Source organism: Ornithorhynchus anatinus, chromosome 3, assembly GCF_004115215.2.
Source record: "Ornithorhynchus anatinus isolate Pmale09 chromosome 3, mOrnAna1.pri.v4, whole genome shotgun sequence".
In the NCBI taxonomy this organism is placed as follows: Eukaryota; Metazoa; Chordata; class Mammalia; order Monotremata; family Ornithorhynchidae; genus Ornithorhynchus; species Ornithorhynchus anatinus.
This window is the reverse complement of record NC_041730.1, coordinates 65,657,969-65,683,685: the sequence shown is the minus strand read 5'-3', so window position 1 is coordinate 65,683,685 and position 25,717 is coordinate 65,657,969. Positions and strand designations below refer to the sequence as shown.

General features: G+C 43.3%; 1 protein-coding gene and 1 non-coding gene across 4 annotated transcripts in view; both read left to right on the top strand.

The window, feature by feature from the left end:
• The window catches only part of MYO5B (myosin VB), a 360,820-nt gene that overhangs the window by 111,868 nt on the left and 223,235 nt on the right, over positions 1-25,717 (top strand). For all 3 annotated transcript variants that reach the window (XM_039911492.1, XM_029060231.2, XM_029060229.2), the window contains exons 2-3: positions 15,432-15,542; positions 25,155-25,326. In XM_039911492.1, coding sequence (XP_039767426.1) covers positions 15,432-15,542; positions 25,155-25,326 — 283 coding nt within the window. The remainder of the gene's footprint in view (positions 1-15,431; positions 15,543-25,154; positions 25,327-25,717) is intronic.
• On the top strand, positions 4,147-4,284 carry LOC114810556. The gene has a single exon (XR_003758252.1). It is a non-coding gene; the product is annotated as a small nucleolar RNA SNORA7 (small nucleolar RNA).

Sequence of the window (25,717 nt, the reverse complement as noted above, 5' to 3'; positions counted from 1 at the left end):
AAGTAGTCTTAGGATCTCAATAGACTTTTCCAGTCCTCTAGACTGTAAACTCGTTGTGGGCAGGGAACATGTCTACCAACTCTATTTTGCTAGATTGTACTGTCCCAAGCGCTTAGTACGGTGCTCTACACACAGCACTCAAATACAATTGATTGATTTTTTTCAGGGTAGCTGAATTTATCAAGCCATTTCCAGAATCCAGATCCATAGATGATGCCAAATACTTTTGAAAGGCCTAGGAATATTTTGTTGTCTTGGTGTCATCCCCTGTACTTCTACATCTGAAATGCTGCAAAAGTCTTGTTTGCTGTGCCACACTATGATCCTGGGTGGATGCGGTCAGCAGTATTTTTCAGTAAATGCAGTAATAATATTTCCCTCACAATCTTTGTTACTTTGTAGCTGAAGCCCACAATGCACATGGCCCCAGGACCATAGTTCTTTGCATTTTTTTTAATTTTTTCATGTTTTTGATCAATTTTTTCTAAAGTGATTCATGTGTAAACCCTTCACATTTCTCAATTTAAGATTTAAGAAGTTAATCATTGAATGAAAAATCAACCTTAAAGAGCGTTCTTTTTTCAGGGGACTATTTTATTGGTGAAGGGATTTATGGAACACCCATGCAGTCTTGGAAGAACACATAGTAATTTGAATGGAAGAAGGAAATGAAGTGTGATTTATCGTATTAAAGGCATTGTATGAAATATTTAATATGAAATTGCTAATGCTGTCTGCCAAGTTGTCAGGGGGAATAATCCATCCAGGCACTGACAATTAACATGTTAAGTGTCCTTGTCATTTCAGTGGAAGTAATAGAAGTTTCTCCTAAGCATACTCACTCCACAAATATACAGCTCACACACCCTTTGGCTACTGAGTTGCAAAGAGGCCCCAGCCTTTCATTTCAACCTTAAAAGAATTAGCACTGCTTCGGAAGGAGTGGATTTAACCTACGTTGACAACTAACATGGCCAAAGATATCTCTTGCAGATACCGGACTCATGTCGCATGTGTTACATTGAGAAGTCAGTGGGACCTAATGACTCATATCCTGTTTTGTGGAAATCTTCCTGTCACCACCCAAACCTAGAGCATTTCTCCAGGTGTTCAGGAGGACTCCTGACAGTATCACCTGCCCCAGTCATTTAATTCCCCTCCCATTTTCAATAAAAATGGGCACTGCTAACACGCCGTGGAACTTGGCAACAGGAGTCAAAGTAGAAAAACGCTGGGTGCATTGTGGGCAGGAAACGTGCCTGCTGATTCTGTGGCAGTGTACTCTCTCAAGCACTTAGTACACTGCTCTGCACATAGTAAGCATTCAATAAATACCATTGATTGGGAAAAAAAAGCCAGACACGGAGGTGTCTGACACCATATTTTTTATTGCCTAAGAGATGGCTGAAAACCAGTTGATTGGCTGCTCTGTTGACAACAAGGCTTAACTGTCCAGAGGCTCCTCTCTGTGTTCATCTTCCTCTTCATTTCTGGGTGAGGGATCTGGGAAAGTTCATTTTTGGAGCTCACTGTTTTACCCTCCATTGGCTTCCTTGCGGGTGAAGTAATTCCTATTAAAGGAGGCTCCTCAGCCTTCCTGCTAAAGGAACTTGATGATATTCATTATGCTCGTCATAAAAAGACTCTTTTAAGCAGTTATCCAAATAAGATGTAACTGGGTTAAGCAACAGCAGGCTGAATTTGAATACTAACTAGAGGCCCATTTTAAAATATAAAACTTGGCTCTACTCAACTCTCCTCCAACTTTAGGACCTATTCGTGATGAGCCCCATGTTAAGGAAAACTCAGGCTACACCACCACCTTCTGACTCGCCCCATCCCTTCAGTATGGTATAGTGGATAGAGCACAGGATTGAGAGATAGAAGGTCATGGGCTTTAATCCCGGCTCTGCCACTTGCCTGCTGTGTTACCTTGGGCAAGACACTTCACTTCCCTGTGCCTGTTACCTCATCTGTAAAATGGGGATAGAGACTGTGGGACATGGACTTTATCCAACCTTATTTGCTCGTATCCATCCCAACGCTTGGTACAGTGCCTGGAACATAATAAGCACTAAACAAATACCAAGTAATAAGAATAGTATTATTATTAGTAGCATTATTCTGACATACCTCTTGTGGCTTTTTCAGATATAGGTACATTTTCAGTGAACAGTCCCTATTTCCCTAACTGCATTTTAGCCAAAGCATTTAATAACACCACATGTTGTGGGGTGAACGAGGATGTAGCCTTTTTTCAGCACTTAGAACAGTGCTTGGCACATAATAAGCATTTAATTAATTCCATCATATCAATATCAGTATCATCTTATGAAAGTAGCTAACAGTTCTTCCATGTTTTGAAGGCCAGGTAAATGCAGTGAGTTGGCATTGTATGGTGCAGCTACTCTAAGCCCCCACATTTCACAGTGTTTATGTTTACAGCATCTTTACCACAATCAGCCTCAGTATATGGTACCTGGGCTTCCATGCCCTACAAAATCTGGGAAAATGAGCTTATCATATAATACTGGTCAAATTATTGCTTCAAATTAAGCCCATGAAACTTCCTGAATTTTGTTATTGTACTCTCCTGAGCACTTGGTACAGAGCTCTGCACACTTTAAGCACTCAAATACAGTTGAATGAATGATGGGCAAGGCATTTTCAAGGCAAAGAATCCTGAACAGTGTCTTGGTTACTTATGGAGATCACAAATCTTGAGCCCAGGAGGCTTGGTAGGGTAGTGGGAAGGGCAGGGACCAAATGGTTTTACAGATCCTGCTGCAACTTTCTTGGCCTAAGGCTGGGTGTGGATAGCCAGCTAGGGAGATTCTGCTAACAAGGCTGACCCTGGGCTGCAATTCTCAGCAGACCATGAGAGCAAAAACGACCTTAGAAATTAACCAATGTCAGTCAGTGGCATTTATTGAATGCTTACTGTGTGCAGAGCAAAGTACTAAGCACTTGGAAGAGTACAGTCCAACAGAGTTAGTAGACATGTTCCCCGCCCATCCAGAACTTACAGCCTAGAGGGGAAGACAGACATTAATATGAGTAAAATTGGGGATGTGTCCATAAGGGCTCTGTGGCTGAGGGTAGGGTGAATATCAAGTACTTGAAGGGTACAATTCCAACTGCTAGGATGACACAGAAGGAAGCGCTGACCCATTCTAGCTTAGCTCAGGCTGAGCACATCCTAGGTTAGGTTGAGACAGGCTCCATGTTCCCTATCTGAAAAGGCTCTAATTTGCCCTCATCCATTCAGTCTGGAATTTTTAATAAACTTGTCATGATGGTGGACTGTCATGCTTACCCCTGCTTTGGATTGTGCTGTGCCAAAAGAGAGGCCAAGAAAAAGCAAGGGTCAGGCCAGGTTCATCTTCCAACTGCTGACAGCTCTCTCATTGGCAGGAAAGGACTTCTAAATTAAAAGCTATCCCTGAAGTACTCTTATATCCTAACCTTTCCAGCTTGGGACAGAAAAGCCCTGGTACTTTAACATGCTATTTTGAGAAGCTATGGCTCACCAGCCTCTCTCTTTGTTGGCTAGTATGATTAAGTTAAACTCTCTCCAGAGAATAATTCAGTGCTAAGTATTTAGAATTCATTACTGACACTGTCCGCCCAAAAGTCTTTCTCAGGTCTTATATTGGAATCTGAGGCATCGTTTTAAAGTTCTTTGAGTAATGGTAATTTGCTTAGCTGACAGGCTCACTCTAGCTTCCAATTTACAATCATTTGCAAGTCTTATTCTATCCTTTATAGTAATGTCTGTCTCCTCCTCTAGACTGTAAGCTAATTGTGGGCAGGGAATGTGTTTACCAATTCTGTTATATTGTAATCTCTGAATGCTTAGTACAGTGCTCTGCACCCAATAAGCACTAAATACCTTTTATTGATTACTATTTTCTAAGCACTGGATGGTTCGTCTCTTGTTCCACTGCCTCCAGCCAGACTAATTCTGCTCTCCCATCTGCCTCATCGCTCTGAGTGCTGTCTAACATTCCTTGGTCAAGCCCCCTTTCTACAGGATAGTTGATTTCCAGTTTGTTTCAGAAAAAAACACCTGAGAATTGCTTCTGGAGGCAGCTAATAATAATAATGATAGTGGTATTTTTAAGTGCTTATTATGCATTACTAAATGCCCTCTCAGGGTTGCACCTGGAGTGTTTCCAGTACTCTACCAGTCTCAGCTATGGGAGGGAGAGTCAAGTAGAGGCATACCCATTCCATTCCTAGCTTGGCCAGTGGCTAGCGAGTGGAAGGCAATCTGCTACAAGTCAAAACTCACCCATGTTGGACAGCAGCGGCATGGGAGAGAGTCGAGAGCCGGAGCCTCGAGTTCACTGCGTGGAAGGCAGCAGTGGTAAACCACTTACTTTTTCTTTTTAACCCAGAAAACTCTATGGAATTACTACCAGAACGATTGCAGATAGAGTGTGGGGCATTCTGAGAGAGATATACCTTTGAGTCATTTCTAATCCATAGCGGCACCATGAACACAAGACAAGATTAGAGAAGCAGCGTGGCTTGGGAGTCAGAGATCATGGGTTCTAACCCGAGATCTGCCGCTTGCCAGCTGTGTGACTTTGGGCAACTCGCTTCACTTCTCTGGGCCTCAGTTACCTCATCTGGAAAATGGGGATTAAAAACTGTGAGCCCCTCATGGGACAACCTGATCACCTTGTATCCCCCCCAGTGCTTAGAACGGTGCTTTGCACATAGTAAGAGCTTAACAAATACCACCGTTATTATTATTATTGTACTAAGCACTGGGGTAGGTAAAAGATAATTAGGTCAGACATGGTCCCTGGCCCACATGGGGCTCACAGTCTAAACTGTGAAATTTACCTAAGTAGAATGTGATGAAGTAAGGATTATTGGCATGGAAAAAGAGTCAGCAGGATGGTGGGGAAGGGATGCTGGTTTACGCTAAAGAGACTAGCTGGGGCTCTGTGGGAGAGAGGTTCGATTTTGGCAGGAGAAGAGAGAAGGAATTTGGAAGCCTACCCAACCACCAGCAACTGAGGTGAAGACAGTGAGTGTTCTTTCCTCAGAAGGTTGCTGTGACCTCAGTTGCTCATTCAGTACTACCACTGAAGACCCACCTTGGGCAGAGCAGTGTACTTTGAGCTTGGGAGAGGACAACAAGGTTTAAGACACAGTCCCTGTCTTCAAATTCTTATCACTTCTTGGAAATGAACACCAGAGTCGCCTATCACAGTGATGGACTAATCCCGGTTTAATCTGAAGGTTTCAGGACCAAGAGCTGCAGAAAGGAATTGCTTCTAGCGCCGGTGGTCGGCGCTGAGGCCTCTCGTGCCCTCTGGTCCCTGACAGTCACGTTCTTGCTTGGGCACGGAGAGCAACGAGCAAATTGGCAAGGAGCAAATACAAAGTGCATGTGAGAATTCTACATGCAATGATTCATTTATCATTAAAGTGGCCACAGCAGCGCGTAGTGCCATGCTCTAGCGACGTGACACAGGGGCCATTGCCTTGCTCCAGCTATTGTGGAAATGCTCGACTCTCCCCCAACCAACCCCTTGCCCAGTTCTCCCTCAGGTTTGGAACTCTCTCTGCCCTCATTATTATGGTGGCATTTGTAGTATTTATTAAAGCACTTTTGATGTGTCAAGCATTGGGGAAGATACAAGATAATCAGCTTGTCCACAGTCCCTCATCAGGCTTACAGCTTTAGTGGATGGGAGAACAGGTATTGAATCCCAATTTTACAGATGAGGAAACTGAGGTGCAGAAATGTGAAGTGATTTGCCCAAGGTCACACAGCAGTCAGGTGGCAGGGTAGGGATTAGAACAAAGGTCCCCCGACTCCCAGGCCCCTACTTCTTCCATTATGCCTCGCTGCTTCTCCTTAATATCTGACAGTCCACTATTCTCCCCTGCTTCAATACCTTCCTAAAATCACATCATCTCCAAGAGGCCTTCCCTAAACTCTCATTTCTCCTATCTGCCCTCCCCTTTGCTTCAGCTCCGCACGTGGCTCCTGGATTTTGTTACTCCAACCCCACATTCTTTATGTAAATACTCTTTTACTCTTCAATTTCCCCTATCCATCATCTATTTTAACATCTGTCTGTCTCTGTAGACTATAAACTCCTTGTGGGTAGTGTTTATGTCTACCGACACTATTGTGTGTACTTTCTCAAGCACTCAGCCCACAGTAAGTGCTCAATAAGTACCACTGAGTGATTGTTACAGTCTTCACCACCCACATTAGCTAACCATTTTCAGGATTCCTGCTGTCTGCCCCACATGTGAGATGCCTCTAGGAGGGTTTCAGTCAAAACCTTTCTCCACTGATGGCCTAGCCTCAGCTGGCACTTTCCCGTTCCTTGCGGTTTTATTCCCCCACCACGATGAGGTGTGGGCTGGCATTTGAGGGTGGCGGAGGCGGTGAATAGCTCGGTGTTGGTTGGATGGGTTCTGAATATCCCTTTAGTTTCTCAACCCCTACCAGATGCCACACTACAAAAATCCTCTGATCTTTAATAATTCATATTGCATTTTGGCTTTTCTCCCAGTTTGGATTGTTTCCATTCGCTAGTTGTATTCAGGAAAAGAAAGTGAGGGCAAGATATACTTAATGCTCAGGTAATATGGCTCCCAGCAAACAGATCTGCTGTTCCTCAGGGGGTTTGTGGTTGGTGTTCCTGATAAAGTCCTGCCGTTCAGCAGGATCCCGGCCTTTGTGAAGAGAAGTATCGTCTCTCCTCACCACCAGTGTGTGTGCGTATCCACATTTGGTCTCTTCAGCTATCATAGGACTGGAGTCTCTTCAAGGTCGTTGGGCAGATGCGGCTTTTCCAGGCTACCTGGTGCTTTGATAGAGAAAGTAGGGCCGAAGTGACTCTAACAGCGGGTGAAACTTATCTGTTACCCAAATGCCTACTGAGCAAACCTCAGAATCCAGGCAGGTGGTGTTGCTCAAGAGATGTGAGTTCATCTCTGAAAATGAGATAAACCACTCTTAGTGGAAAGAGAGCAGGCCTGGGAGTCCGAAGAACTGGGTTCTAATCCTAGCTTCTTCACCTTTAAAAAGGGGATTAAATACCTATCCTTCCTCCCACGTAAACTGTGAGCCCCAAGTGGTTACAGTGATTATTCCTGATTTGATTGTATTGTAACTTTCCCAGGGCATGGCACAGTGTTTGGCACATAATCAGCACTAAACACATTCATTGCTTGTGCTTGTTCCCCTCCCTCCTCCTCCCTCCACTTTATCCCATCTCCTCCCTCTTTCCTTTTCCTCCTCCTTGTATTATTGTTATTATTATTACTACTATTCATGCTGTGTGGCCAGGGAAGCTCATAAATCCTCAATCTGAACTCTTTTGCATCTTTTCACCTAATAGAGGATTGAATTCAATCAATCGATTAAATTTATTGAGCGCTTGCTCTGTGCAGAGCCCTAGACTAAGCACTTGGGATACTAGAATACAACAGAATTAACAGATAAAGTCGCTGCCCATAACCCAAACCAGTCTGGATCCCCTACAGCCACCATCTATCTCCTTCACCTCTCAGAAATGATCTCTAATCCCTCTAGACTGTAAACTCATTGTGGGCAAGGAATGTCTGTTAATTCTGTTGTATTGTAGTCTCCCAAGCTCTTAGTACAGTGTTCTGCACTCAAGAAATATCACTGATTGATTGAATAATTATAGAACAGGCAGAAAAGGCATACCACAGGTGTACCTGACTGTAGCTATTGTGGTTGAGTCACTCGTCGACAGGGCTGCTAGCCCTGCTCTCAAAGCAGCATGTCCTAGTGGATAGAGTCCAGGCCTAGGAGTCAGAGGATCTGGGTTCTGTTCCCGACCCTACCATTTGTCTGTTGTGAGACCTTGAGCAAGTCACTTCACTTCTCTGGGCCTCACAGTGAGCCCCATGTGGGAGAGGGACTGTGTCTAACCTGATTGATTTGTCCACACCCCAGCACTTAGTACAGCATCTGGCATGTAGTAAGCACTTACCAAATAAAAACTAAAACTAAAAGAAAACTAAACTAAAAAGCACAAAGTAGTTCCACGCATTAGAAGCAGGTTCAGAAGTGGGCTCACCTGCCACGGTGCTTTGAGCCTGATTACCCTTTTTGAAGACCAAGTTCACAGAAACAGACTTTGAGGTAGAATAATAATAATTGTAGGATTTACTAAACACTGCGTGCCAAGCATTGTACTAAGTACTCGGATAGATAAAAGATGATCGGGGCTTACAGTCTGAGTAGAAGAGAGAACAGATATTGAATCCCCAATTTGCAGATGAGAAAACTAAGGCACAGAAAAATTGTAACTTGGCCAAGGTCATATAGCAGACAATGGCAGAGCTAGGATTAGAGCCTAGGTCCTTTGACTCTCAGGCCTGTGCCCCTTCTATTAGGCCATTGTACTAATCAGTGTAATGCCATTGAAAGCTTAATGGCTTCCCTGTTGCTCCTCTTAGTATGTGTAAAATTATTTTTAAGTGTTCTAATGTATCCTGCAGCCACTGTAAGTGTATCTCCCACCTCTCGGCATGTTTTCTATCCCCATGGTTTGGCAGAATTTCTCTCTCTGAAGTAAAAATATTTTTATGACAGATATTTTCATCTGATCCTACACATTGGCATCTTTGACTTTTTACCATGAGAGAGACATTTAGTAGTAAGTTTTATAATCTCCTCTTGTTTAAGGTTCTGCATTTGGTGCAAAACAAAATGAAAGTTAGCAATCAAGTTACCTCCGTACTTTTAAATTAGCATTTTGGTTGCTCTCTAAAAGAGGGGAATGAGGATATTTTCCTAGCTGTGACATGAATTTTGGTTGTGATAGAAGTCCTTCAAATATAAGTGTTCATGAGATAAATTTAGTTAGAGTGATTGATTTTTTTTTTCTTTTTTTAATGCTTATTGGGGCACCCATGAAGTGTTATCCTTGTGCCTTCCAGGCCACTGAATGCAAGGGAAATGGGTTTTCGATTTACCATACGAGTACTGCCTTTTTTTTTTAAGGTATTTGTAAGTGCTTAATTTATGCCAGGCACTGAGGTAGATGCAAGCTGAGGTTGGACGCAGCCTCTATCCACATGACACTCACAGTCTTAGTCCCCATTTTATAGATGAGGTAACTGAGGCACAGAGAAGTGAAGTGACTTGTCCAAGATCACACAGCAGACAAGTGGCAGAGCTGGGATTAATAATAATAATAATAATAATAATAATGTTGGTATTTGTTAAGCACTTACTATGTGCCAAGCACTGTTCTAAGTGCTGGGGTAGATACAAGGTCATCAGGTTGTCCCACATGGGGCTCACAGTCTTCATCCCCATTTTACAGATGAGGGAACTGAGGCACAGAGAAGTGAAGTGACTTGCCCAAGGTCACACAGCTGACAAGCATTGGAGCTGGGATTAGAACCCACAACCTCTGACTCCCAAGCCCGGGCTCGTTCCACTGAGTCACGCTGCTTCCTTCTGATTCCCTGGCATGTGTTCTATCTACTAGGCCTCGGTGCTTTTCAAAGTTGCTTTGTAAATATACTGCACTTCTTTGGCTTCGTTAATATCTCAGTTATTGTTTAAAATGCCTAGTTGCTCTGAAAGCAACTAAATTCATTAAAAAAAGAACATGACTCCCACTCTTTCCCCCCACCCCCAAGCTGCTCAGACCATTCTTGTGAGCAGGTTGAGTCAGAAATAATTATTCTTGCTAATATTTTGAGGTGTATTGATCAATGATATAAATGTAGATGGCCGGAGGGGTTCTACAGATAGAAGGGACCCCAGCACCTTTATTAAGCCCTAACTTTGAAAAAAGTCCAAATAGAAAGGAATGTGCCTCCTGAATCTGTCAACCTGCCCAAATCCACGTGTAAGCATGAAAGTCTGCTGTCAAATAGCCGCATGTGAAGCTTCAAGGGCTTAAATTAAACTTTCACTGGCCCCGTTTCCAGAAGCAATCTTTCTCTGGGATATAGATTTGGTTGTAATTGGACTTTCAGCCTGCTCACAGGGAAACAGGGAAATGACTTGATGATTTCACTTTCTTGTTTCTCTAAATGGAGGTTTATTACCTCAGAGTGCTCTAATCTTTGGAATTTTATGTAATAAAAAAGATTAAAAAGCACTTTATCCATAGCAAATCCTCAGTGAGGGGTTAATCAGTGTCCTTTCTTAGTGAATTCCTCTTCATTCCCTAGGAGAGGTTGGTGGTGGTGTCTGGGCCAGGATGAGGCTGGTAAGACTAAACTGGCTTCCACGTCTTTTCAGGGTAGAGAATCCTGGTGGCAGGGAGTGTATGGGAAGACAAAGTGGTCAGAAAGTGCCACTATATACCAGACATAAGATTTCCTGCCAACTCTGCCGGGGTTTGGCTTCAGGGCTCATTGGTGTGATTTGTGGTCTACTGCAGGCTTGCCTCAAAACTTGCTTTTGCCACTTCTCCCCTGGGATTGGCCTGAAGAAGGATGGAATATGGGGGCTGTTGACTTGGGGTGTTAATCCTTTGATATCCAGGCTGTTGGATGCTGAGACTACAGCACACCTCCGGCGTAGCCCGGAGATGAAGATATTTGACTGGTTCAATCTCCAGGGAGAACCCAGCTAGGCTTTTGTCCTGAAAAGGGTTCATCCTGACATCTGCACCCTCTAGTTAGCACCCAAGGCTATTTCCAATGGAATAATCAAGATAATTTATTTCATAATTAGGGTAGGCCTGTTAGTTTATTTACTTCCATGTGAATGAATTAAACATCATTAGAACATGGTGGTGTTAAATTAAGTGATGCTGTAATCGTGTTGTGCTTGAGTGATCTTGTCTTGTTTTCCCAGATCGATTCCCTTATGGGGAGTGAGAAGAGGGGTGGCTTTTTTTTATGGATTGCTTTGGGGAGAGGGCAGACCAACAGCTAAACCAAAATCTTTGTCCCAAACTAAGGAGTATTTCCCTTTTCCTCATAAAGTGTATTAAAATGACAGTCTGCTCAATATTTAATTTTGCTTTGTACTGTCTGCTTTCTCCCGGGATGAGGCATCCTAAGAGAGGATGCTTCAAAGCGATTGCCATCTTTTTGTGAAAGAACGGTTTTGAGAATATTCCCTAGAAGATACTATTCACGGGATAGCCAATCTCCTCTCCAGCTCAGAAGCTTGTCCGGATGCTCTCATTTGGAGGGAATTGGCCCAAACATGATTCCCTCACTGATAAGAGAAAATCTATGCATTCTATTCAGCTTTCACATGGGAGAAGTGTGGTGGGGAGGGGGCATCTTCTTGGAGATAATCTCCTCTACATATTGTATAGGCTGGAAGCAATCAATGCCATTCTCGGGCTAAATCAGACTTGCAAATAGGCCAATCACCCTGGAGGGGCTCTCTGCTCTGCCACTTGTAAAAACTAATGGGCTAGTCCATTTGAGGTGGCAATTTGCAAGATTGAGACTTAAGTAATTGCTGGGTTTTCAGTGCTTTCTATTTCTTCTAATTTAGAGGTGAACAATCAGTAGTACTTATTGAATTCCTGCTGTGTGCAGAAAACTCAGCTAATTGATTGGGGCAGTACAGTCCCATTATTAGACATGGCCCTGCCCTCAAGTAGCTTTCATTCTAGTAAGGAAGGCAGACACTGAGATAAGTTACAGAGAGGAGGAAAGAGAAAAAGGGATAATGTACATGAATTAATCGGGTTGATAAGGTATATACAGAAGGGCTAATGGAAGATATTTCACAATGCTCAGACAATTCAGAAGTGCTGAACAGGCAGCTGGGTGAGGGACATAATGTGAGAAGAGTAGAAAATAATATAGGAAGGAGATGTAATTTCAAGAGGACTGTGAAGATGAGACGATATGAAGTCTGTTAGATTTGAAGGAGGAAGGAGTTTGAGGCATGGGGAAGGGCATGGTCTAGATGTCAGAGAGAGGAGAGAACAAGGCACAGTGAGGAGATCATCTCCAGAGGAACAAGTGAGGAGACTGGCTAAGAGGAAGCAGATTGCCGATTTGAATGCCTTAAATCCAATGGTGAATAATTTCTGCTTTATGCAGAGGTGCATGAATAACCACTGGAAATTTTTGAGGAATGGCGAGGTTCGGTCAGAATGACATTTTAGAAAGGTGATCTGCACAGCAGAGTGAAGTATGGACTGGAGAGGAAAGAGACTGGAGACTAGTGAGGAAGATGATGCAGTAGTCAAGCTGGGATATTATACAGTACAAAGATAAATATTATACCATTGATGGTGGATTGGTTCATGGGCCATTATGGTGCCTTGTTTGGATGGAGAAAGGATGGAGCTAGGAGATGTACCGAAAAGATTTGGTGACTGACTGAATGTGGGGGCTGAGAGTGAGGAGAATACTTACGTATGGCTAACGGAACTTCTCACCCCGCTAAGATGCTTCCACTCCTGCACTTACTGTTTCACAATTTTACTGTCCAACATCACTCAGATATCATCGGCCAAGAAGTGGCATGGCCTAGTGGACCACTGGGTCATGGGTCTTGGGGTCAGAGGACGTGGGTTCTAATTCCATCTCTACCAGTTGTTTACTGTGTAACCTTGAGCAAATCACTTATCTCTCTGCCTGTTTCCTCAACTGCAAAATGGAGTTAAATACCTTTACTCCCTCCTACTTAGACTGTGAGCCCCATGTGAGATGGGGACTGTCCAACTTGATTAACTTGTATCTATCCTAGTGCTTAGAACAGTACCTGACATGTAAGTTCTTAACAAATACCATAGTAAGAATAATAATAATGACTATATGCTTCAGGTATAGGGAGGATAGTAGCATTGTCAACTGTGGTGGGAAGCGTAGGTAAAGGAGAGGATTTGGGAGGGAAGAATGAATTTTGAATAAAATTTAAATGGAAGTTTATTTCTGGAAAGAGTACTTTTGGCATCAGTATTACTGACACAGTAAGAATATGAAAATTGAAATATGGAGTATTAGGGTTACCAAGATGGCAAAGTTCATCTTGGAAATGCATTAGAGTTACCCCAAGTTCTCTTAGAGTAACCAGAAGGACCATGTTTCATAGCTCCTTTCTATGATTTCCTATTCTCAGACATCATCCCTGGGCAGTAAATTAAGTATCCTGAGGCCCAGAGAGGTTACTACCAAACTCAAGGTTTCAGGGTGACTCTGTCATAGAGCAGTGCCTAGATGCTCTCTTCACCCTGTTGAGATTCAGCAGATGCCTAAGTGTCATGCTTAATGAAAACTGTATTCTCAGTAAGGGTGGCTTGATGAGGCTATTTGGGGGTTGATGCCTGGTGGTAGTGGAAAAGGCAGTGACATGACTTAAAGCAGCATAACCATAAAGATGCTGGGAAATTATGGAGACATCAGAGAGGAGCATAGGCACTCATCCTTTTACCCTGTGAAAAAAGGTAGAGGAAATGGGCGGCAAGGTGGAGTCACTACAAGGGGATCACAAAACCATGGTATAGTGAATAGAGCATGGGTCTGGGAGTCAGAGGGTCATGGTTTCTAATCCTGGCCCTGCCACTTTGCTGTGTGACCGTGGGCAAGTCACTTCACTTCTCTGTGCCTCAGTTACCTCATCTGTAAAATGGGAATTGAGACTGTGAGCCCCACAGGGGACAGGAACCGTGTCCAACTCGGTACTTGTATCCATTCCGGCACTTAGTACGGTGCCTGGCACAAAGTAAGCGCTTAAAGGATATCATCATTATTATCCAAGAGATTTGTCTGTACAGTAAAAGATGCAGAATATTGAGTGCAGGAGTGAAAGTGTCCCCATTTGGGTGAGAGATTCCATCCTTGGAAAGATATGGGGCTTTAAAGATCAGAAGTTCTGCTCTCTTTGGCTTCCCCTTTCCATCCTCTAACCTAGGCAGGCAATTGTATTTATTGAGCACTTACTGTATTCAGAGGACTCTTCTAAGTGCTTGGAAGAGTACAGTAAAATAATAAAAGACATATTCCTTACCCACAATGAGCTTACAGTCTACCGAACTTATAGTGCAGTGGACCAAGGTTCACAATAAAGGTATTCCACTGTCTCTGCTCATCCCAGGAAGCTGCTTCAAGAAAGGTTAGAAGGGGGTGATTGGTCATGCTGTGCAAATTGCTACACTAATCAGAATCTTGCTCACTTGGAGAGGACAGGCTACTCTAGTCACAGGATGCAGTGTGAACTATTCCAGCTGGACTTGCTTCTCCCTTCAGTAATGAACTAGCTTCACAATGCCAGGAATAAATGGCCTTTGTCTTGCTTGATGCAAATGGAGAGCTAAGAATTCAAATTTATTGGTGTCACAAAGATAAATATTCATGGTGTACTGTATAATTGCATCATTTGGTACACCACTGATAGAAAGTATTGGAAGCTATTACTTCTGAAAGGTCACAGGACCATATGAAAGAAAACATTTTACTGAGCCGTAGGAAGAAATGCCAATTGAGGACAGAGGTAAGATGAATGGTCATATTAAAGTTATTAAGGAAGCCCCTCTGAGAGCAAGTTAGGGAGAGTGGTTGTGAGCCGTTGGTGGCCTCCATACTACATGCCCTGGCCTAACTCAGTAGAGAGACTTACGTCATAACTAGGAGGTAGTAGTAGTAATATTTATTAATCAATCAATGGTATTTGAATGCTTACTCTGTGCAGAGCACTGTACTAAGTACTGAGAGAATACACAGGTGGGAATTAGACACAGACCCTTTCCCTCATGGGGGTTCACAAATCTAAAAACAAAAGCTGATTATTGAAATAGTTCCTGGGTCTGAATTGAAGTGATTTTGAGCGATTAAAATGAAAAAAATTCAAGTACTTGAAATTAGATGTGTACCTCCTGAAATGGTTGAACCCTAGTCCTTGAAATTTTTATGAGAAGTAGCCCCCTGTTACCCTTATTTGGATAACTGATTGTTTCCTGTAATCGTATTAGAGGGGCCTGTGTGTAGGTTGATATTTACAGAGCACAAATTCTTAGGTTTTCTGAGATGTTTGGTGACAAAAAAGCTTTCTGCCTATAATCTTTGCAGCAACTGAGTTGATTTTTGTCATAGGGATTACACCAATTCGAGGCATGTAAAATGTACTTCAGTGTTTCAATTTTAATTATTTTCCCAGTGTCAACATATTTGGCACCTTTTTGTCTCTGCGCCTGGGATTTGACTCTTCCTGACTGTTGTCACATGCCTACTTACCTCTCTTGCCAAGTCCTGAGTGATTCCCAGGAACTGCTGGTTACTGGCTGATTTGGGAAGGGCTGGGAGCGTAAAGGTTTGTTGTGTCTCCCTTTTGAAGGCTTTGGCAGTGGATATACCACCATTTCTGTGGCAGAAAGCATACTTTCATTTTAAGGGGAATAAGCCACCCTTCACTGCGTCTTCAGCCCCCCAAATAGAAGAGAAGTACATTTCGGGCCTCACTCATTTGCACTTTTGTATTTCAGTTCACAAGAGTCTGGATCCCTGACCCTGATGACGTATGGCGATCAGCAGAAATTACAAAGGGCTACAAAGAGGGAGATAAAAGCCTACAACTCAAACTTGAAGATGAAACTGTGAGTGTTCCTCATCAAGGTCCTTGGTGGCCCAAAGCCATGGATGAACTGAACAGCTTCCTGCCATGACTCAGTGGGTTTTGAGGGAGAGCTTACTATATTTCCTTCCTCATAGCCCTTCAAGGGCTTCTTCTCCACATCATCAGATACCATTAAGTGTTGACGTGGTACAGTGCTATGTTATGTTCCATTTATCCACAGCCACAGCACCTGCCTTGGGGAAGCTTGTGTTATAATGAAACAGTGCAGATCTAGAATATAGATATATGTAAATCCATTATTTTATATATATGTGTATACATTACATTTTAAAAGAGGCACAATCCTTCAGAGTTCCTGGTGCTAATTCCCAGATCCCATGCATGTTCTTGAGTAGAGCCTTGGTCCTGATCTCTGGAGAGAGTCTTTTACGTTTCAAGCCCTGTCTCTATATCTATATATATAGATATGGATAGATCTCCATAAAAGATGTCTTTCAAAGTCCGGAAGTGGGATGAGAATTCCCATTCCTTTAGCCTTTGGAAATCCCTTTGGTGAATCCATATCAGGAAGAATCTTTCAAGCACATTCTTACAGCGCTTTAACACTTCCATTCTTATTCTCATTATGGTTTGTCAAATTCCAACAGAGCCTCTGCTAAGCCATGACACAGAGATGCTACCTAGCTTTATAGGTTATTACAAGGAGAGAGCAACTTGACACTTAATAATTATATCCTTAAGATGTGGTATGTTTTCCCAAGCACTTAGTACAGTGGTCAGTACACAGGTGCTCAATATATACCCTTGATTGATTTTATTTTTCTGTTTTAAGCCAGCTGGAAACTGAGAGGTTGAATTTCTACTTGACCCCTTACTCAGTGTAGAAGACCATTGACACCTCACTTAGGTACTTTGTACTTCACCTTTGCTCTTTGTAGAGTGGGGAGAGAATCAATCTATCAATTGATGGTATTTATTGAGCATTTACTGTGTTCAGAGCACTGTACTAAGTGTTGGGGAAAGTACAATAGACCAGGGAGACAACCTAATTTTATTTTCTCCCTTTAAATAGTTCTATCCTGGACTTGGATGGCATGAAAATCACTAACTCATTTCAACAAATGAGAGAATATGCTTCTTACTAACAATTTTTGCTTCAATTATTGGGTGTTTTTTTGATGGTATGAGGTGGGGGTTGGGTAGGGCAAGGGGGCTCACCTATTGGGTTCCTTAACAGTACAGATGCCTCCCTTCTCAGCTGAAAACACTCCAAAGGCCATATGAATAATTTGTGGACACTGTCTGAGTGGGTAGCCAGAATATTTACCTCATCAATAAATTGAAAGCCAAAGAAAAGGATTGGGGAGAGTTTGAAACCTTCCCCTAGGTCCCTCCCACTTTTATTCCTCACTCAAAAAGTCAAGCAGTGTGGTTGTATTTCATCTGCAGAGAGATTGTGATTAGATTTTCTTATTAATTTTGAAGTGGGACTGGCAATTTACAGTCGTTTCTCCCTACAGAATCAATCAGCTCCCTTAGCTCATTGTGCTGGGATGTTTTTTTTTCTTGGAACTCAGATCCTGGTAATGAGAAATTTCCCCACTTTCAGTCCCTTGCTGTTTGTCCTCACCTCAGTGTCCATGCTCCCAACTCCTGCAGTCTTAAAGACAAAACAGTTGGGAAATAGAGGCACAACCCTTCAGAGTTCCTGACGGTAATTCCCAGATCCCATTTATGTTCTTGAGAAGAGCCTTGGTCCTGATCTCTGGGGAGATTCCATTATGTTCCAAGCCCTGCCTCCTCCCCCATCACCTATCCCCAAAGGGTATCCTCCTTCTGCTTGGAAATTTTTTGGTTTTTCAGATTCCCCCCCCCCCCCAATTTTGCTATCCCAAGAAGGCTCTGTGAAAGCATCTGGGCAAACAAGGCAGAGGATATCCATTTCCTACTCATTCTCACTGCTTGTGAAGAAAGCAGCCTCGGTCTTGTCTGGGTAGGGTTCATTCATTCATTCAATAGTATTTATTGAGCGCTTACTATGTGCAGAGCACTGTACTAAACGCTTTGTACAGTTTGGCAGCAGATAGACACAATTCCTGCCCAGTGAAAGGCTCACAGTCTAATTGGGGGAGACAGACGGCAGAATAAAACAGAATGAAATAAAAACAAAGCAACATTATCCCGATAAATAGAATCAAGGGGATGTTCACCTCATTAACAAAATAAATAGGATAACAAAAAATATATACAAATGAGCACGGTGCTGAGGGGAAGGGGAGGAGCAGAGGGAAAAGGGGCTTAGCTGAGGGGAGGTGAAGGGAGAGGGGTGAGGATCAGAGGGCGGAAGGGGAGCAGAGGGAGCAGAAGGAAAAGGGGGTAGCTCAGTCTGGGAAGGCCTCTTGGAGGAAGTGAGCTCTCAATAGGGCTTTGAAGAGGGGAAGAGAGTTAGTTTGGTGGAGGTGAGGAGGGAGGGCATTCCAGGACAGCAGTAGGACGTGGGCCAGAGGTTGATGGCGGGATAGGCATGAATGGGGAACAGTGAGGAGGAGGGCGGCATAGGAGCGAAGTGTACGGGGTGGGCAGTAGAAAGAGAGAAGGGAGGTGAGGTAGGAGGGGGCAAGGTGATGAAGAGCCTTGAAGCCAAGAGTAAGGAGTTTTTGTGTGGAGGTTGATAGGCAACCCTTGGAGATTTTTAAGGAGGGGAGGTTTTTAAGCCAGTAATCAGAGCGTTTCTGTAGGAAAATGATCCTGGCAGCGGAAAGAAGAATAGACTGGAGTGGGGAGAGACAGGAGGAAGGGAGATCAGAGAGAAGGTTGACACAATAATCCAGCCGGGATATTATGAGAGCTTGTGCCAGCAGGATAGCTGTTTGGATGGAGAGGAAAGGGCAGATCTTGGCGATTTTGTAAAGGTGAGACCGGCAGGTGTTGGTGATGGATTGGATGTGTGGGGTGAATGAGAGAGCCGAATCAAGGATGACACCAAGGGTGCAGGCCTGTGAGACGAGAAGGATGGTCGTACCGTACACAGTGACAGGGAAGTCAGGAATAGGATCGGGTTTGGGAAGGAAGATAAAGAGCTAAGTTTTGGACAGGTTGAGTTTTAGGTGTGGCCATAGAGGACTAAGCCCGAAGATCCTAAGGGGTCCAACGTCTGCCCATGGTGAAGCCTGGTGAGCTTTTGTTTTACGAGGTTGGTACTGAGGCAGATCAAATCCAGGATGGCCTAGTCTTCCCCTAGAGAGGAGCTAAACTTCTTAGACAACATCACCAACCTGGTCTCTCAGGGGACCTCCAGGACAGGACTGACCTAGGTCCTGGTTGGGTCATCAGGAACGATGCCAGGCTCTGTCCACCCTACCACCACTTTTGGGGGGGGCAATGGTCTAGCTTTGGCTACAGAGAAAGTTAATTCATGGGTGATAGAGAAGAACTTGGGTGAACTCTGGGGTAACTGTGCAGTTACCAAACATAGCTCTACTTCCAACCTCTGTTAATGACAGTCCTTTCAGGCGATGTAAGTGTCCAATACTTTTTTCTTGAGAAAATAGGATGAGGTAGATGGATTCATGAACTTAACAATTTTTAATTAGCTTGCTTACAAAGCACCTTATAAAACAAGCCTAGCATTCATCAGCAAAATATAGTGCCTGCTGGGAGCAGTCTGAGAAACATCCCTCCAATTCTCCGAATGTAATCCTCTGGGAGTGAACAAGAGGTAATGGGGAGGAAATAGAATCTTTTTTGCATAGTTTGCAAATCAGGAGATTGATCCTAGCAGCTGTTGCTATAAGTAAGGGTTTGCAAATCAGGAGGCTGGTCCTGCTGCTGTTGCTAGGAATAACAATAATAATAATAATAATAATGGTGGTATTAAGCACTTCCTGTGTGCCAGGCACTGTACTAAGTGCTGGGGTGGATACAAGCAAATTGGGTTGGACGCAGTCCCTGTCCCACCTGGGGCTCACAGGCTCAATCTCCGTTTTACAGATGAGGTAACTGAGGCCCAGAGAAATGAAGTGATTTTTCCAAGGTTACACAGTAGACCAGTGACAGAATCAAAATTAGAACCTATGACCTCCTGACTCCCAGGTCCACACGCTTATCCTCTACTCCATTGCTGCTCATGGCATAGTAAGGGAAACAATAACCAGAAAACTGTGAGCTTGATCTTTCTTTTCCCTTTCCACCCACTGAGAGTCTTGCAGTCAGTTACTTATTGGTAGTTGATTAATCCATTTTGGTTAGGGCCTTCTCCTGGGTGGATTGGGGGTGCCGAAGTGGTCACAATGGAAAGAATTGGACACTATCCTTGCCCTCCTGGTGCTTTCCCTCTTATGGAGCTAAAACAAGCATTTCCAGATGATAAATTCTTAGTACCAAATTGTCAATTAGGAAACCAAGAAAAGGAAATGTGGAGTGTCAGGGCCTCTCATTTATGCCCGAGACTCCTCAGTTAATGTTAACTGCACAGCACTTTCCTTTCTCCCAGTGGTGCTGAGTCAGGCCCGTGGAGGTGTGAGTGAGTCTGCTCCACAGTTCCCTTCCTTTCCCTGGAAGAAGACACTTAAAATTCCCAGTTCCATTACTTTCTCCAATCAGGCTGCTTTCTGCTAAATTGAGTCTAAGACAGGAATTGAGTTGCATTGCCCCTGGCTGTATTTGTGCAAAATACAATTGAGCTAGGTTCCCATCATTTTGATGGGCAATATTTGGAACAATCTTGACTAAATAAAAAATATCAGGATTATGATTTATTAGTAATAATCGTGGTATTTGTTAAGTGCTTCCTATGTGCCTGGCACTGTACTAAGTGCTGCGGTGGTTACAAGCAAATCAGGTTGGTCACAGTCCCTGTCCCATTTGTGGCTCATAGTCTCAATCCCCAATTTACAGATGAGGTAACTGGGGCACGAGAAGTGAAGTGACTTGCCCAAAGTCATGCAGCAGTCAAGTGGCTGAGCTGGGATGAGAACCCATGACCTTCTGACTCTCAGGCCTGTGCTGTATCCACTACACCATGCTGCTTCCCTGGATTATGAACCATGACTAGAGGTTTTAGTTTTATTTTTTGCTGTTCTCATCCCCTCATTATCTATGGCTAATTAATCAATTGTACTTACTAAGCACTTATTGTGTGATAAGCACTGTACTAACCCTTGGGAGAATATAACAGATATATTCCCTGCCCACAATGAGTTTACAGACTAGAAGGAGTTTACAAGACTATGCTATATGAAGTAGATCCTTTTTAATTCTGGTGACTTTTGCAAGTTGTCTGGATTTTTTTCAGAAAACTGGGTATGTCACCAAGTCAGTCTGATAGTTTTGGAAACCACAAATGGGGCATTATTTTGTCAGACCATTCTCTTAATGAGTCAAAGAATTCATTAGACTACTCAAGGGAAGAGTCTTTGAGCTTTTGCTATTAGGTGGTTACAGAGAAATGGGTCTTGAACCTTTTCATGACCTCTAGAGGCCTCCCAGTAGCCCCATTACTAAGCTACCAAAAACAAATAATGAAAGAGGCAAAAATGCTGGCAGATTCTCTAAGGTGTGGAGGAAAAGGGAGAGTAGTGGAAGCATCCTTTGCCCTTCTCCAAAGAGGTAAGAGGCTCACAAGCAGAGATATTGATGGGGGGATGATGATGAAAAGAAAGAGTTGGATTGTGCACAAGAAGGATGTTGTATCAGTAAAGCATGCTGCCATGACCACTAAACAGCTATCAGGTAAAGGCAGACTTAATGGCCACGTAGACCTCCTCCCTGATCTCTCCTTGGGCCTCCTGACCTCCAGGTTGTGAAACACAAATAGAAAACAAAGACCAAAATGCATACCTATTGAAGACAGGAGCTCTTCAGTTCCTTCTTGTGGGGAGGTCAGCGTAGTCTGATGGAGAGGTCACTTGATTTCAGCGTCCTGGGTTTTAGTTCTTTTGCTGCCAGTGACTGTAAATCACCTGGACTTTCAGTCGTTCCCACCTTCTGTGCCTTCACAGGGAGGTGGTGACACCCTAGAATAGCCTTGTGAATAAACATCTGAAGGGACTAAATGAGACTGTAAAGGTGACCAGAGTTTGATGGTTTTTTTATTTTATTTGTTGAGAGAGCTTACTATGTGCCAGGCATTGTACTAAGCACTGGGTTAGATACAAGCTAATCATGATGGACACAGTCCATGCTCTCATGGGGCTCATGGTCTTAATCTTCATTTTGATGATGAGGTAACTCAAGCAACTAGAAAAGAAATGACTTGACTATGGTCAAGATAAATGGTGGAGCCAAGATTAGAACCTAGGTCCTTTGACCCCCCAGGCTTGTGCTGTATCCACTAGGTCACGCTGCTCCCCTGTTCTTACCCAAAATGCTACTAGAGAAATTTCACCCAATCTTTCCTGGACAACAAAGCCCACTATGGCCTTTCTCTAAATAATGATCTAAAGCTCTGTGGACACTGATGACATTCCACAGTCTTCTGGGGGTTCTATTAACTAACCTTCCTCCCTGGATATATAGGTAGAAAACACCTACTACATCCTTCATCTGCTAGAAATTCTTATCAGGACCAGGAATAGGGGCAAATGATTGTTTTTAAGTCTTAAATAAATTTCCCCAGATACTACAGCAGAATAGCATACACCTCTCATAAGTGCAAATATGAAACCTACCTCTGCTTCTGGTTGAAGGTAGCTAATTACCTGCAAAGATGAAATCCATTTTCCTTTGCTTATTAAAATCCACAACTCCCATTACTTTTCATGATGAACATTTCAAATGGGACAGTAGCTGTATTTCCATAATAGGCATAACTAGTAGCAGCAATGAAATCAATTTTCTGTTTGGCAAAAATCCTTCCTTTTATGTCTTTTTCTTCCCTTGGACAGCTCTGCTCTTTTTCCCCACTCCTGGCCCTTCCAGTGTATACCAGGTAATCTATAATTCCAAATGCTGACTTGGCAGGTTTAATAGGGTTTTTGTTTGTTTTTTTTTGCTTGGGTTGGCATTTCCCCTCTGTCAACCTTATTGGTGCCCTCAGCCATTCTTTACTTTAATTAAATCACCAGTGTTCCATCTTTACCTCCTCATGAGGCAATTGTTTCCACATAAAGAGCTAGGAGGCAGATTTTTACAAGCAGTTGGAAAGTGCAGATCTGTGAAAGAGAAAACAACAGGTAGTTAACAAAAAATGCTGTCAGACTTCTCTGACCTGGGGAAAGTGAGCTGGAGAACCACTTTCTGATTGGATCTGGGCATTTGAGATGGCTAGTCCTTCTGGGCTGATCTCATGGAGAAGGCTGAGGGAAAATTAAGTAGAGGTTGCCCCCAAAACTAGAAACAGGAATGCCACATGCCATTCCAAGAATGCACGTCTGGGTTGGCCGTTGAGGTGAAAACCCACATGTTGGTAGGAGGAGCCAAACATTACCAGTACCCAAGACTCTCTTCAGAGAGAAGTATCCAGGTTTTGGTCCCAAGCACATCTTTGCCTGCTTTACTCACGTGACGAGATGAGGGGGAAGCTGAGGAAGGTATGGTAGCCGTCTGGAGTCTCCCCCTTTACCCAACCACTTCATTTTATATTTTTTTATGGAATTTGTAAGGACTTACTTTGTGCCAGGCATTGTACTAAGCGCTGAAGTAGATTCAAGCTAATCAGTTCAGACACAGTCCCGGTTCCATATAGAGCTCACAGTCTCAATCTCCATTTTACAGATTAGGTAACTGAGTCACAGAGAAATGAAGTGACTTGCCCAAGGTCTCACAGCAGACAAGTGGTGGAGCTGGGATTAGAACCCAGGTCGTTCTGACTCCCACACCTATGCTCATTCCAGTAGGCTATGTTGCTTCACCAACCGTAGATTGGTGCTCTGAGCTTGATATTTCTGGAAGTGATATTTTTAAGCTGCAGAAAAACACTGCACCATGATCCCAGTGTGGCCAGACAGCTCTGCCTGTGGGCAGGTTCCTAGGTTCTTCACAGTTTCTGGTTACCTGAAGGTAATTACTTGGCCCTTCAGGTCTAGTTAAACATCTGAGCAAGGAGGATGAGGAAAGGGGTTGAGGGGCGACAAGAGACCCAAGTTTCTCTTGGAGTTTGGGATTCTGGTAAGGGAGTTTTTGAACTGGTATATATTTTGACAGTTCCTCCTGGGTTCGTTCCTTAGGCCTGGATGGCTGACCAAGCCAGATCCACGTTCCAAGCTATGCTCAACCTGACTCAATTGTATCCACCCCAGGGCTTAGTACAGTGGCTGGTACATAGTAAGCACTTAACAAATGCCACAATTATTATTCAAAGCTGTGATCCCTTCAGAGTCCAGTGGATGTTGTTATGAATTGCAAATTGCCCACCATCTTTGGTAAGGCAAGAGATTGAGTGGAGGATTACAGAAGAAAAGATTCACAAGGTAAAAAAAATTAGCTTTGATGGCATAGCATCACAGGTCAGGAAGAGCTCTTGAAGAGTCTTCTAGCCCAGACTCTGCTTTTGTCACCCAAGATAGGGAGCATCTCTGCTGTTGACTACAGCCTTCTCTCCTGAGCTTCCAAATAATCTCTCCATTCACATTCTAAGCTAAGAAAGGATCTGAGGCAACTCCTAGCTGACATCTCTGAAAGACTGGAAAGCACTTGTGAAGAATTCAGTCTTTTCCTGGTGAATTTCCTTTTCCTCAACCCACCTCTTTGCATCTAGTTGAAATTTAAGTGGAATCCATGTGTTGGACCTTTTGGGGCTCAGCTGGTGATAGACGAACAAGCCAATGCTCTTTGGCATGCAGGCTGACCTTCCCCCTTCCTTTCAGCCTGTATGCAGACCATCTGTGACTTCATTGTCTGCCCCCATGAGTATGCAGGTCGGTTTGTAAAATGGTCCCAGTAGTAAGAGCCTGCTAATATTGGAGCATTACCATGGAAAGGAAGTCATTTTATGGCCTCCAGGAACAAGTTTTAAATTTATGCAATCCCTTGAAAGCCTTGGAGAGTGTTGTGAGGTACATGTTGCCTCTCTCTGGGAACCCTGTGCCTTTCTCTCTCTGATTTCAGAACATCTTGAGATTTGCTAGTAGCCAAAAGAGAAAACACAAAAGCAGGAAGAAAAGTAGTTTGGTCATTTAAACTCATGTGTCTGATCCTGGGTTGAAAAAGAGCCAAAGACATTTAGGCCAAGGCCCTCCGTGAGTTTTACAGCCACTTCACTTGGTGTGCTCTTTCTCTGAGCAGCTTAGTGTGAGAAGGAAGGTGAGGGCATCCAAATTAAGAACACAGCAAGTGATTCTAATTAAAGGAATGAGGTGATTTTCTCAGAGATTCTGGATGTGGTCCCGGGGATGTGACGATCCATCCATCAGGTCTGAGGTTTGTACTTTTAGGCCTAAGGGGTACATCTGTTGGTTCTGTGAAGTCTCAGCGTGGTTGATAGCCTATGGAAGGTAAGTGTTTGGAATTTTCTTTTTCACTCATCTGAATAAATTGCCCCTTTCCATTTGAAATCTGTAGAGTAAGATTTCACTCTAACTGCTCATGACCTGACTCATCTGATGACAGTGACTGCATTGAGCGAATAGGGTAAGAATAGTTAGTTTCTTGTTCCATAACTTAATTTTTTTGTCTGCCATTTTCATTACTTCAGATCTACGAATACCCACTTGATCTCAAAAGCAACCAGTTCCCCTTCTTGCGGAATCCGGATATCTTGGTGGGAGAAAATGACTTGACGGCTCTTAGCTATCTCCATGAACCGGCAGTTTTGCACAACTTAAAAGTCCGTTTCTTGGAGTCGAACCACATATACACCTACTGTGGTAAGTGAGGTTAGGGGCCTGATGTATGGTGAGTATTTTTGTGATTTTTGACATTTACAACATCTAACTCATTGTAGTTCCAAGTATTATAATAATACTAACTCCACTGTATCAAACCAACAGCTATCTCTAACACTTAAATAATTTATACCCATACTCAGCACTTAGGTGTATATGATTATTCAATTATGTACTCAGTTATTCTGATCTCCCTCTTTGTAAATCCCTTTTAGAGTGTAAGCTCCTGGTGGCCAGAGAACATGTCTCTTGCTTTTGTTGAACTTTTGTAAGTCCTTATTACAGTGCACCCAGTAGGTGCTCAATACATGCTACTATTACTACCCCTACTAACTACTTCATTCATTTTATTGTATTTTTTGTCAGAGAATCT